General features: G+C 38.1%; 1 protein-coding gene across 5 annotated transcripts in view; it reads left to right on the top strand.

Annotated features, from left to right (window-relative positions):
- The window catches only part of LOC122561142 (disintegrin and metalloproteinase domain-containing protein 12), a 344,810-nt gene that overhangs the window by 190,621 nt on the left and 138,773 nt on the right, over positions 1-15,416 (top strand). For all 5 annotated transcript variants that reach the window (XM_043712616.1, XM_043712619.1, XM_043712618.1 and 2 more), the window contains one exon: positions 2,782-2,860. In XM_043712616.1, the coding sequence (XP_043568551.1) occupies positions 2,782-2,860 (79 nt within the window). The remainder of the gene's footprint in view (positions 1-2,781; positions 2,861-15,416) is intronic.

The raw sequence follows: 15,416 nt of genomic DNA on the forward strand, positions 1-15,416 counted from the left end.
CAGTTCGTTACTTATTCTTGTATGTACCACCATGCATTGTATTTTGCTCTTTTCTTTGTTGTTTACCCAACACTCTGACATTATAAACAAATGTTTTAATGATATTTATACTATATGATCATAAGCAGTTAGAATTAAAGGTGAGTATCCATTGACCTCAGGGTAAACTATTTATAATGCTTCTCCAATATATGCAAAAACCCTTAACACATTGTTTATTGATTTATTGACCAAATTACTATTTACATTCTGACATGTGACTGAATTTTGTGTATTGAACTGTCTGTCATATACTCTATTGAACACCTTCTGAAAATGCATTTACCTTACAGCAGCTTGTACCTCTGTTATCTATCACAACATTAAACCAGGGTTCTTTCATTTTCTAAGGATGAGTTATCTGCATTCAGTAATTGATGAGCTTTTTCAGACTAATCCATGTAGTTTATTTAATGCACAAATGTAGTTACTAATCTTTTCATTGCTGTCACCACTGGTCTTGGGAGTTAATTAACTCTAATTATGAATTATGTGAACAGTAAACAAATATAAACTGTTATGTCTCCTGATATTTAAATTTAAGCAGTAAAATTTTATGAGATGAAAATGTCTTGCCATAAAGGTTTTTCGTACCAAACTCTGGAAGGATGCTGTCTGCTCCCAACACATGCACTGGGAAATGTTAAGATAATTAAAATTAGTATTTGCTACTGAATTTACTTGAACCATCCAGAGTAGTCATGATGGCAGAGTTGTAAGGGAAAATCAGGACGCTGTAACTATATTTAATTCCACGCATCAGGAAAATTGTATGCAATTAACTTAGTAGTAGGAAGGTCCCGACATGGGAATTCTGCTTACTGGTGTTGAGTTAAGCTGATGAATGGACCAATACCACCAGATAGCTGGGTGAGCCCACTGGAATTTAGTAGGCCTAAAAGCCTGTTGGATTTGCCTGCAGCCTGGTAGGAAGCCGAATCCCTCATTTGCAGACACTTAGTGTCTGATTGATGGAATTGAGAAGCTATGGATTTCTGAACATCAACTCCTGACCTTGCCTCTAACTCCTTACCATCCCCTCACTGCTATTGCCCCATTCTACACCTACCCCCATTCATTCCATTCCCTAGCCCATACCATTCCCTATCCTGTATCATTTACCTGAATCCAGGTATCCATGGAGTCATAGGGTCATGCAGCGTAGAAACATGCCCTTTAGCCCACCATAACTGTGCTAACCAACAAATACCATTTACCAACTAATCCCATTTATCTGCACTTAATCCATAGCCCTGGTATTTTAAGTGCTCATCTTGATGCTTCTTGAATGTTGTGAGTGTCCCTGCCTTCATCATCCTCATAGGCAGCACATTCCATATTCCCACCATCCTGTGAGTGCAAAAAAAAATTCTCAGATCTCCTCTAAACTACTTACCCCTCACCTCAAGCTCAAGTCCTCTGATCTTATTTCTGCCATGGGGATAAGTTTCTCACAGTCTACCCAGCGGCAATCCTTGGGCTGAGACTCGGAGCACTGCAGACAGCAGCCACCAGCCACCAGATTGACAGGCAGTTCCCATGGATGTGATCGCTGACCCATTGGCATTTTAATTGTGTGAAAGGCCTGATGCTAGCCAGTTAGGTTACCAGCACTGGGCCTTCCCTCTGGAAACAATGCATGGATTCTGCTGGTGGCAGAAGGAAAGTAGGAGAGACCCTCATTGCAGTAAGTAAATCCCAGCCATGAGATGTATTTTTCTATATTTCTGATTGGGACTGCATGCAGTAACCAGCTGAAGTATACATGATGACATAAACCTTCACAACGGACTCAATTCTGTAACCATATCTGAAATTGTTACCACCACAACTCAATATATGGAGCAAAGGATGCAAATCTTTGCTGCTGGCAAAATGGAGTGATAGATTCTGCACCATTTGTTTTCACAAGTGCCTTAATATGGCCTAATACCTTAGGATTTGGCCGCAAAAATGTAATGAAATTCCAGGTTATTTAAACTCACTAAATGCCTCTCTAATCAGCCTAAAACATTAGACCCTCACCCTGACGCTGCATCCTTCCCAGCTGAGGCCTGAGGAGGGTCCAGGCATTGGGGTTAGGTAGTAAACAGCTCTTACGTTGTTTAATCCATTCAATTCCCCAGAAATGGAGCAATGAGGAGCAGTGTCCCACCATAAAATAGGTCAGGGGAGGAGGATGGGTGACAGGAACACCATTCAAGCTGCATACTGACCCGGGCTGGGTGAGTAATATTCAGTGCAACATGACTTGCATTTCAGATGAAATGGCAGAGCATTGGGGTTATGGACAGCATAATGTAGCTTGCTGCTTCAAGAGTAACATCAGAAGGATTATATACAATGAGACATATAATGGAAATGCACTTCCTTTCATGAATAGATCCACACTATTAAATATCAGTCCAGACACTGAGAGTTTCAAAATCACGTATAATAATTTATAATTCTGGCAGTTATGAGAAACTGGCCAAATAGCTCTATGCTTAATGTTCTGCCCATGTTCAAAAAAGTAGTATAACTCTAAAGAAAAATTGCTATCCTGCAAAGTTTTTATGTAATTGAAAAAACTGGTGCTTGATTATTTTAGATTTGCAGGAAGAAAGATTTTTTTATCTTGAATCACACTGTGTGCATCTGATCCAGAGTTTGTCAGTGACAATATATTCAATGAACTGCTTATGATCTCTGTATTATATGGGACAATGCTTTTAACTGTTTCATACTGTTCCTGTTTTGCAGTGTGCTTTTTGCTGAAAACTACACAGAGACACACTACCTATTGGATGGCAGTGCTGTCATAAACACACAGAATCATACGGTAAGTAACTGCAATCTCCTGTTTGCAAACAATAAAACCACATTGCTATGTTTTCAAGGATAGTCGTTAAAGTGGCCAAAAGTGTACTATGCCAGCACTAACAAAGTTATCCATGTTAACCAATTAAATTCACCATTGCTTATGTATTTCTAATTCTTCTTAGTCTCTTAATTTGTTAAGAATGTCCGGACTAAGTGTTTACCATTCAAATAAAATCACATATATATGTGGAGGAGTGCTTAATACTCAAACTTACACATCAGTATAAGTTTCATTTGATCCTGTTTGAACCAACACATCAATTACTTTATGGGAATGAAAAGTTCACTTCTTTAGCAGATAAAAGATGATTTAGCCATGCTTGACCTGCTTGAACTGCTTCTTATGGATGCCTGATGACATTTGCAGAACGGGAATTGTTTGAGGCCATCCTGCTGTTTCAATGAAACACTTAAAAGAGTGGGCCAAAGGTGAACGTTGATATAAACTGCTCTGATTTGGAAGCCATATACTTCAGTTTATTTTCGTTGGCCTTGCCTTGCTGTTAATAAATTGTCATTATTTCTGGTTTTACTCTTAACACCCTTAGAGAAACTTGATTCTATTTCATTCCAAATGTTGGAAGGATTACTTGGAAGAATCACATGAATTGCAATTGCTGTTTGAGTATCAACACTAAAGCGCTCTTGGTTTGACATATCATTGCTGTATTTAACATGGCCAATATTGAATTTACTGCTTAAGCACTTGTACTATCGCACTACTACTGCCGAGTATTGCTCCATGTTGATTTTCCTGACCTCAGCTGACTTTACTGTCCTTGGGCTTGCGGAATAAAAAAAAACAAACAACATTCTCACTTTTGATCGTGTATTAGTGATTCTGCTGATACGTTTTCTTATGTTTATGACCATTGAGGGTAGGTTTCCTGTCAAATGTGACAGCTTCCACTGGCAAACATCCCACTGACAGTTAGGCCCAAATTTCTATCTTCAAGGCTGGAATCAAAAGTTTCTGGTTAATGTTATCCCAGGATGTCAATGAAGGGACGTTCAATGCTGGTGCTGTCGTTGAACATCAAGGGAAGGTGTTTAGAACTTGTAGTTTGGAAATAGCCATTGCCTGGAATGTGTATGGTTTGAATATTAATTACCAAACCTGAATGTTATCCAAACCTTGAGGGATATCACAGAATCCCTACAGTGCTGAAAGAGGCATTTGGCTGATCAGACAACAACAACCTACTTGCACATTGGTTAAAACTGAAGGTGCCTCGATACTGGCCAGCTGCCCACTTCCAATTCATTAATGATCCTGTTCTGAGTATTTGGGACAGGGTCACAGATAGGATGGATATGCAACTGAGAAATTCTGCCACTCCTCTAGCAGCGGAACAGGTCTCCTGTAATCCATGTAAGCTGATACCACAATAATATAGCAAATGCATTCATCATTCCAAAGGCATAACCATAAACTTATATAGGCCTGATGAAATGGTAAATTAAGAGTGCCATTGAGTCCCAGATTTTGGCAGTATTGAAGAGCAGTGTGCATTTTGACCTAATGTTTAACCATATATGTAGCATAAAGTGGAGCTGTATTGTCAACTGTGCTACTTCTTTCTTGAGAAAGCAAATATTTAATATAGAAACAGTAACAAATATATTAGATTTGCACATATGGAAAGCAATTCTTAATCATACCCTTTCTATTTTAATGGTACTATGTAATTTGAGAAGATGACTATTGCTCTTGTCCTCCTGGAGCTCTTTGGTTTTTACTGCTCTCATGACCTCACTCTACATTATCTCAATGATCTTTTTTCAGCAGTGCATGCTTCATTCCCCTAATACTATATATGCTTTTGTGCCCATTCTCTGCACTTCAATTTAATGAACCACTCTGGCTGCCATTGCGAGCATTCCGTCTGGTTTTTCCCCTCGTTTCCCATTGCCTTGCCATCTTCCACCTTGCTTTCAGTCTGATTCCTAAAACAATCACTTCCCTTTGACTCACGATTTGGCCCAAGTTTCATTTCTTTGCTGTTTACCCTTTCTTCCTTCTGCTTCCCAGCTTTGATGTGTCTATTTAATTCATGAAAAATGCTGTTGAGTTCAAAGCAAGAGAGGAGAATTAACTACTTTTTTATCCAGTTCCATAATAATACGTTGCCATATGTTTTATCCTTGGGTTTACAATTGCAAGGTTTTATTGCCAATTGAATAGTTTTAATGATTCTGGGTTGAAAACAAATCAAAACTCCAGTAAAAATTATTACCTATTGTATGGTTGTACAAAATTCATTCTTTTGTTTGATGCATCAGTTTTCAAAGACTCAGTTCATCACGGTGATTCCATGAGAATGTTTCACAGAGACAGATTTATGCAGCACACTATCATAAAGAAGATTTACTGATAGTATCTGATCACAGGAGAGTAATAGAGGAAAAAGTAGTATCACTTAAGAGAATGAAATCTTACTAATCTATGATGCTTTTAAGCACATAGCCAGGGATATCCTGATGAGCATTGATCAGAAGAAGGTGTACTAAAGAAGAAGGCATTACTAAATGGTGTAGCATTAGTTAATGTTCTGAGGAGTGCCAGGAGACTGACCTCCATGGCATTTAAGAGAAAAGTGATCTGGATCTAAGCTGCTGAAGTTTCTTTATTTTCTGTTTAGGCTGAAAGATAAGGTGACCAGTTGCGTTGAATATTCAATCAGAGGCAGGAAAGGATGCTGGAGATTGCTTAGAGGACAGGAAACCTAAAGTAATGAATTTCTAGCAGATCCTGCCAAATTTAGCATGCACATTTTTTATTTCTACCTCGCAGCTTTAGAAGCTGTCTGATTGTTGGGCAGGTATGCTTTTGACAGATGGCCATTGAATAGGAGGGACAAAGAAATAGAAAAGACTTGGCAGGGGTGGGCTGGGGAAATATTAGAAGCCAGAGAGAAGACGGGTATTCAGATCAGCATAAATCTGAGGCCAAAGGTAAGATTGGAATCTGGAACAGGTTGAAGAGCAAAGCTCAAAGGGAAGATTGCAGAGAGCAGTCAGAGAAACTAACAGGCCTGCTGGAGGTGATCAGACAGACGTTGAAGTGGAAATCAGAAGAGTCGGGAAAAGATCGACAGGATGTGGGCTTGTCCAATTGTGGAGGTTTGGTGAAGCAAGAAAACTGGATCCAAAAGGTTAATGCAAAGTCACCAGCACCCAGATCTGGCAGTACTTTCATCTCTTTAGCTGCTGACTTTCCCAAAACTTGGAAATTAAGCCAATCAGGACTAAGCTTAAAATGGTGCTAAACATGAGGCACACAGTATCATTATGGTATTTAAATTTCCACCCTTTCTCCTGGGAGTGAGTTCGTTGCATATGCATTCCCTGTCCCACCCCATTAAAACTGAAGCAGATGTGTTGGGATTGGAATTCAGATTTTTAACATTCTAACATCCTACCCTACATAAAACCACCTACTTATGTGGCTGAAACACTCCACCCTCCCACCTCTTTTGGCATCAAACTTGGTTCACCACTGGAAATCCATTATTATAGATCACAACCAAATCTGTCTCTGATCTCAGTTCTATTGAATTTCAAATTGATTAGAATTTGTGTTCTGCTCCACAAATTGTTTCTGTTCCATTTCCGAGTGTTACAAATTATTTGAACTACAACGTAATCTCTCCTTCACCATTAAGCATTATTTCCTAATCTTCAACATGTTGCCATTGTTCTGAGACCATTATTTTTGTGTTAGTTCGTCAAAATATGGTAAAACTTGGGTTAAATAAGTTACGAGCACTGAAGTAACTGCGTTGGACAGGAAGAGGAAAATGTTACATCCTATCCTTTTACAGGTCTGTGCTGATGAGCTATCCGTTTTGTACAGCCTCAAAATTTCCTGCTTGCCTTTTAATCTAAAATGAATTTGTTACTATTATAACTTTGAATATTAGAGAGTGTACTAGACACAAGAACCTCCAGTTTGCATTGTACATTCTGAAGAAAATTATAATCCCATACTGTTTTCGAACATATGTTTAAAATAAAATTCCATAGGCCTTTTATGATATTATATTTACAATCACTTATAAAAACAGGCCACAGAAAATAATGTTTTAGCATATTACTTGTTAAAGAAACTAACATTAAAAGAATAAACTTATTCAGACCCTGACAAATAGAAACATGCTTTATTCTTTTGAGGCTCTCACTGCTGCTGCTGTGTCTCTTTTCTGGTTCTTCTTTGCAGTAATTTCCTGACTTCCTGATAGTAATTTCCTCCTACATACCAGTGGCATAATTACTAAAAGCCAATCAGGTAGTGCTTTAAGTTATGTGTGCATTTGGAGACCTGATTTTGTTTTTGACAAGTTATCGGATCACCCCCACCACCATACACATTGAGGCTGTTACCAGATTTAGATCTTTAAGTGACCTGAGTACCTTATATTTAGGTGTGTGCCTGCTATCTAATTATCCAAGGATGTTACAATAACATTTCCTTACTTTTATTCTTTAATGGGATGTAAGCATCACTGGCAAGGCCAGCATTTGTTGCCTGTCCCTAATGTCCTTGAACTGAGGGACTTATTAGGGCATTTCAGGGAAGTTAAGCCTGAAATTTACATGCCAAACAAGCTAAGGACAGAAATCTCCTTCACTAAAGGGCATTTATGTGGGAGATTTTAAGGCAATCAATAATAGTTGTCATGGTTACCATTAATGAACCTAGCCTTCAAATCTAATTCATTGAATTTGAATGCCACCAGCTGCTTTGATTAAATTAACTGTACCCATAGCATTACTATCAGCCTCTGCAGTACTAGCCCTGAGATATAACCACTTCACCACCATCTCCCACTTTGTGACCTGAATCATGCTTCTTGTGTGCTACTTCAATCCTCCGAAAGTCAGATTGAAACACCTGATGGGATAAAACCAGATACAGATCATTAAATTTTTCAATTTAACTGAATATACAAAGTAACATTAGTAATCAAATCTTACCTTGATAGATTCATCTAACTATCTCTGTTACATATGCTGGTCCTTAACAGCTTTAGACTTCAGAAGCATGAGTTTACTTTTAGTAGACGGACCTTTGTCCAGCTTTAACTGGATGGCTGATTCACTGCCCTGGATCTTTCTGCCCCTTTTCTCTATGTGATCATGGAGTATTTGGCTGTCTTTATTTTCCTCTAGGTCAGTGATTCAAGAGGAACTCTGCCAATAACGCTAGCTACTCTTTGCTGGAAAAAAATCACATTTTTTAAAGCTTTTTGTCTTACCCTCATCTAGACAATTTGCAAGAAGTACCAAGGTAAAAGATAGAGAGGGGAATAAGAGGACTCAAAGGCTAGAATCAAACAAGGCCACAGTTAACAGTACTGGAAATGGGATAAAGAACAATAAAACAACAGACCTTAAGGCTTTGCATCTCAATGCATGGCGTATTTGAAGTAAAGTGGATTAATTAATCACACAAATAGTTTAGTGTGAGGGAGGAACAAAGGAAATCTGTACTCATAGAGAAATGATGTTGAAGAAATTAATGGGTTTGAAGGCTGATAAATCCACATTGCCAGATAATATATATCCCAGAGTAGTTAAGAAAGTGGCCCTAGAAATGGTGGATACATTGGTAGTCATCTTACAAGATTGTTTAGACTCTGGTACATTCCGTACAGATTGGAGAGTAGCTCATTTAACCCCACAATTTAAAAAGGGAGGTAAGAGAGAAAACAGTGAATTAGAGACCAGTGAATCTGACGTCAGTAGTGGGAAGTTGTGAGAGTCCATTATCAAGGATTTATAGCAGAGCACTTATAAAACAGTGGTAGAATCAGACACAGTCAGCATGGATTTACAAAAGGAAAATCATGCTTGACAAATCTACTTGAATTCTTTGAGATTGTAACTAAAAGAGTTGCTAGGGGGGATCCAGTGCATATGGTTTATTTGGAATTTCAGAAAGCTTTTTACAATGTCTCACATAGAAATGAATGTGTAAAATTAAAATTCATAATATAGTGAGATGGATAGAAAATTGGTTAGCAGGCAGGAAACAAAAGCAGGAATAGTTTTAGAACAGGTCAATTTCTGAATAGCAAACAGTGACCAGTGGGGTACTGCAGAATATTAGGACCCCAGCTATTCAGAATATATGTTAATGATTCAGATAAGGGAACTTAATGTAATATCTCAAAATTTGCAGATGAGACAAGATTGGAAGTGTGAGCTATGAGGAGGATGCTGTAGGGTGATTTGGCAGGCTGAATAAGTGGGCAACTGCATGAAAGATACATTACAATGTGGATAAATATGTGGTTATCTGCTTTAGTAGCCAAAATGAAAAGACAAATTATTATTTCAATGGCTGTAAATTGAGAGAGGGAAATATTCAATGACACCTAGGTGTTCTCCTGCACCAGTCTCTGAAAGTCATCTTGTAAGCATGCAGGCGCAGTATGTAGTAAAGAATGCAAACTATATGTTGACCTTCATCGAGGATTCAGATACAAGGATATCTTGCTGCAATTATACAGGGCATTGGTGAGGCCACATCTAGAATATTGAATGTAGTTTTAGTCTCCTTATCTGAGGAATGCTGTTCTTGCTATCGAGGGAGTGCAGTGAAGATTTCCAAAATGGATTCTTGGGATGACTGGACTTTCATATGAGGAGTGATTGAGTTAGTAAAGATTATATTCACTACAGTTTAGAAGCATGAGGAGGAATCTCAGAGAAATCTAAACAATTTTATCTAATATAAAGGGTAAACAATATTTATAATTTGTGAGAGCAGAGTGCTGATTTGGTCAGCAAGCAGACTCTGATTCATAAAGGCATTGCCATGCAGCATGCACTAGTGAAATGATGACTGACTACTAACAGCCAAGTTTTGTTTAAATCTTAAACTAGATAGATATTCCCGAATCGGCAAAAGCATTTCCTGAGAAATTAACCAAAGAATGACTGTGACCTACTTTGTTGAGTTGTAACTGGTGCGATGTGTGTATATATATTTCATCTATCAGTAAAGGATAGGCCGTGTGCATTAATGTATATAACTTGCAGATGTGCCATGAGCCCACCTGACAACCTGAATTAGTTTTGTTTGCAAGGGCAGGTTGGTTGGGTAAGGTCAGTGCCTGGCCTGTGTGAACAGCTGAAGGGATATGCTTTTTGATACAATCTAGAGTGGACAGGCAGGAAGCTGGAGGAACACAGCAAGCCAGGCAGCATCAGGAGGTGGCGAAGTTGATGTTTCATATCAGATATGATGTTCATACTAAAATTTGTGTGATCAGCAGAATGTAATTTAGCTTGATGACATTATCCTGATAGTGGCAAACACCATTTACATAGTGAATGCATTGTAGTAGGGTGAAACATTCTCTGTCACACCACCTCAACTTATCAAAGTCTGCTTTCCAACCAATCAGCAGTCTCCTCTCATTAAGTGTAAATGTTCATTTCCTTTGATATTTCTTGCAAAATGTCCTGATAAATGCAAAGCAAAAGTCTTGAAGAAATGTCTTGTTTTCAGCAAGCACTAGTTGCTAAAGGACTATCAGCTATCATTTCTTGATTCCTTGGGATTTGGCTTTAAAATAATCTTGTGTCACTCTCTCATGAATAAGGAAGATCCTTGCATAATAAGCCAGCCAATGTCAAATCAGTTTGGAAACTAACATGACATAACAGTGATCATCCTCCAGCAAGAAGACAGAATGTGGTCAACAAACATTCGACTAAGGCAATTTGTTCCTACCTGCAAAAAAAATCTCTTTTTAACAAGTTGTTGACCACAATTTGTCTGAAAACCCAGAGGCTTTCACATGTCAATTCACATTCAAAGAACTGTGAGATATGATCTCATCCATACCTGCAATGATCTCATGTTAAAGGATTAATTTTTCACACTGGAGAGAAGAAGGAAGAGAGATGACTTGATAGACATTTACAAGGTAATGAGAGACATAGATAGAGTGGATAGCCAGAGACCTTTCCCTAGGGCAGAAATGACTGTCATGAAGGGTCATAATTTTAAGGTGATTGGAGGAAGATATTAGGGAGATGTCAGAGGTTGGTTCTTTATACAGAGAGTGGTGGATGTGTGGAATGCACTACAAGCACTTGCAGTAGAGTCAGAGATATTAGGGACATTTAAGCGACTGCTGAACAAGCACATGGACGGCAATAAATTGCGGTGTGTGTAGGTTAGGTTGATCAATGCTCAGCACAACATTGTGGGCAGAAGGGCCTGTACTGTGCCGTAATGTTCTATGTTCTAAACATGTGATTTGTTTCTCATTATTCCATTCTTATAAGTATTTGTCTGTGTGTTTGATTAAGTGAGTATTTTGTTCTGTTTTATTACTCTGAGTGAGTAAACTGTTTTTTCTTCTGATTTACACTTATCAGAAAACCTGCTTGTGTCTATCTACTGAAGTCATAACACTCAAATGGTTTAAATCACTCCTAAAATATATATTTTCTCCTCCTTCTCTGAAGATGTTGATTGTTTGTAAGCTCTGTCCATCCCTACAAAATAATGCTTCTTTTGTTCCTTTTCCATGCCTTGTGGCATATGAGGTTGCCAACGTAATGCTTACATCTGTATCGATAGCTGTTTTTTGTTTTCGCAGGACAGGTTACTAGTCTGCAGTCTGTAAACTGACATGCATCTCCACATCAAACATGGCTAATCAGGAGACTCTCTCACTCTTAACTGTCTGCCTTAGGCATATTGGTGAAGATGGTGACATAATGATCCAGAAGCTCATGCTAATGCTGCAGGAGACATAGATTGCAATCTCATCACAGCAGCTAGTGGAATTTAAATTGAATTAATACATCTGGAATTGAAAGTGACCATGAATAATGGTTGTAAATGTCGATCTGGTTTACCACTCTCCTTTAGAGAAGGAAGTCTGTTCCATAATCCTTAACTGCCCTCTGAAATAGCATTTCAAATCAATCAGTTCAAACACAATTTGGGATGAAGAAAAATGCTGTGCTTGCCAGTGTCATCCACCTCCTATTAAAGAATAAAGAAACCTTGTGAACAACTGAGGGGTGAGGGAAAGTTATCCCACTATTTCTCTCCTTCATAACACAACCTCTTCTAGGCTTTCTTGTCCATCCTCTCTGCCTACCAGGTACACAGGTAGCAATGTAAAATCCATCTCTCCAGGTGATAAAGGTTCCTGCAAATTATGGAGTTAGTACATTGTGTCATAATGTTGTCACCAGATATAATTGTAAACACTGCATATGTGCTGCATGACAGTGCAAGTTGTAAGGAAGACAAAAGTTATTGAAGAAACGGGCTTTACATTTGGAGCGACTACCTGCCTCTGACGTGAATGTGAGCAGTGCCATATCTATAACTCGAGAGGATGATAAACATTTGACAAAGAACCAATGCTAAATATAATGCAATGCAAGAATGAAAGAAAAATGATGGCTGAGACTATTTTTTTCTTTCTTCTAAGATATTAAAAGCTTTCATCTATAATTTCTGGAATTGTTTGTTCAGGTGCAGTACGAATGGATAAGCACATAGTCTTAATTGAATTTCATGGTACTATTTTGCTTACTTTCCATTTTATGAATCTGGTTCACTGCTGCAACTTAACTGAAGTTAATAATTATCATAATATTTATAGAAAATGTGCACTGGGCTACAGTAACATACATTTCAGAGCCCCATTCATACCGCATATTATTGCAAAGTAACAACTCCAAAATAAATCGATCAGGTTCCTAACTTAGGCAGTGAATTGTGTTAATAATTTAACACTTAATGACCATGAATATTCTGAAATTTATTCTGTCAACTCTAGTTTGGTATTGCTATCTAGATTTCTTTTGTTACTACAACAATTCCATTGGGTATCATAATCTATATGTTTCAATACTATGATAACTGTTCCATTCTTTCAGCATGTATGTAATTATTGATATTGGTAAGTGCATTTTAGATTCAGTACATGACTTACAGGGATCATCCTATCCCCTTAAATTTGATATAGAAGTCAATCGGTTTTGTCAATTGATTAGTGTTAAGTAATAAACCAATCACCTACAGCTTCTCCATGGTATTCTAGTATTTAATATCATCTTCTCAACTAGAGCAAAGAGACAGATAAACCAGTTTACAGCTATATGGATAATCAGTTGTTGAAAAGTCCTACCAATGTTGTGTTTCCTCTTTCTGTAATGTTAAAAATTTATTCTTACATCTTCTTCTCACCACTTCTTTTGGGAAGTGGGTGTCACTAGTGATGAAGTTTTATGGTTACTATATATTAGTCTACATAATTTTTATCGCAAACAGTCGGGTTCTTAACTCATATTGGTATGATGGTATACCTATTTAGAATGTTAGGATATCACAGCCATGCATGCATAGTCAGTACTTACTAATGTTGTTCTATATTAGTCTACACATAACCAACTGATTATACTGACTCCTTTACACAGGCAGACTGACGACAGGCAAGTAAGATACCTTTATAGTGGATCATTACATATCATGGTGTGATGTAACTGCCTTAAGTATACAGGCCTGTCTGGTCTGGAATCTGTGTCATCATTCAACATCCCAACTTCTCCCATCAGAGAATGAATCACAAGTATAAGGATCGATATGTGTAATTGTTTTTGTATGTTCAGATAACATCTTGTGCAACATGAACAATCTCGACATAATGTAGTTATCATAACTTGATGGTATAACTTCACTCTGCAGTATGCCTTCTGTCTTTGCAGATGGATATGTAACATTTGTCATGTATGTATAGTTGCTGCAGCTAACTAGCTGTCATGACCAGTTTTTAGTCTACACTTTCTGAAACCTTCTACTGTCCACATACTGCCTATCATGCTGCCATTTTTAAATCCATTACTGGGAAGTGGGAATTACTGGTTGGGCCAACATTTATGACTTATCCATAGTTGCCCTTGAGAAGGTGGTGGTGAGCTTCCAAGTTAAACTGCTGCAGTCCATTTGTTGTAGGTAGAACCACAATGGCAGTAGGAAGGGAATTCCAGGATTTTCACCTAGCAACAATAAAGGATCAGTGATAGATTTCCAAATTTGGATGGTGAGTGGTTTGGAGTGGAACTTCCAGGTGTGTAGTGTTCCCATGTACTTGCTGCTCTTTGTTGTTATAGATGGTAGCGTTCATGGGTTTACGATGTAACTCTAAGGATCTTTGGTGAAATTCTGCAATGGATCTTGTAGATGGTAAACACTGCTGCTACTGAGCATCAGTGATGGAGGATGTGAATGTCTGTGGATGTGATGTTAATCAAGAGGGTTACATTACCTTGGATGGTATCAAGTTTCTTGAGTGTCATTGGAGCTGCAAGAAAGTATTTCATCACACTCCTAACTCATGCCTTGTGGATCGTAAGTAGATTTTAGTGAGTCAGGAAGTAAATTATTCATTGCAGGACTCATAGTCTCTGATCTGCTCTTGTCACAGAACTTATATGGCAAGTCTAGTTCAGTGTCTAGTCAATGATGGAGGGTTGGTTTAATGAATATTGATCTGCATATCCCAGACCACATTCAGTCGGTTCCTCTTGCAATAGATATTTGAAGTTTACTTGTAACAGTAACTACTTACAAAGCTACAATAACACAGATTTACACACATGATCTGGGTTGGGTGCTTACTGATATTACTGTACATAATACACACACATAACCGACTGATTCCTTCAGATAGAAAAAAAATGGCTGCTGGCAAGATGGCATAAAACACCAGAATGTTTTATATTGTGATGCCATGTGACTTTCTTAAAGATACAGGCCTGTCTGATCTGGAATCTATACCAGAATAAAACTGGAGGTAAGGTGAGTGTTTGTTATCCATTCCTATTTGTCCTTGAATTAGCAGTGAGCTAAGCCAATTCAGAGGGCAATTGAGAATCAACTACTTTGCAGTTATCTGGAGTCACATTTAAAACAGACTGAATAAGGACACCAGATTTCCTTCCCAAAAGAAGATTAGTGAAATTGTTTTTTTTGTTTGTTTTTTAACAAGTGGCAATGGTTTCATAGTCACCGTTGCAGAAATAATATTTTAAATCCAGATTTATTAATTGAATTTAAATCCCACCAACTACTGGTGGAGTTGTGAAATTTGACTCCATGTCCCCAGAGCATGAATGTGGGCCTTTGAATTACTAGCTTAATGTGATTATCACTGTGAACTCACCTCCGCTAATAGTGATGTCTTTATTTTGGAATAGATAATTTTGTTTGTCTGTGAGATATATTCAATATGAATATTAAATTATGTTAGTAATACTTATTATGACTATCAGAAAAATGAGCTGAAAATGTGTTGCTGGAAAAGCGCAGCAGGTCAGGCAGCATCCAAGGAGCAGGAGAATCGACATTTCGGGCATAAGCCCTTCTTCAGGAATGAGGAAAGTGTGCCCAGCAGGCTAAGATAAAAGGTAGGGAGGAGGGACTTGGGGGAGGGGCATTGGAAATGCGATAGGTGGAAGGAGGTCAAGGTGAG

The sequence above is a fragment of the Chiloscyllium plagiosum genome, chromosome 22 (genome assembly GCF_004010195.1).
Source record: "Chiloscyllium plagiosum isolate BGI_BamShark_2017 chromosome 22, ASM401019v2, whole genome shotgun sequence".
In the NCBI taxonomy this organism is placed as follows: Eukaryota; Metazoa; Chordata; class Chondrichthyes; order Orectolobiformes; family Hemiscylliidae; genus Chiloscyllium; species Chiloscyllium plagiosum.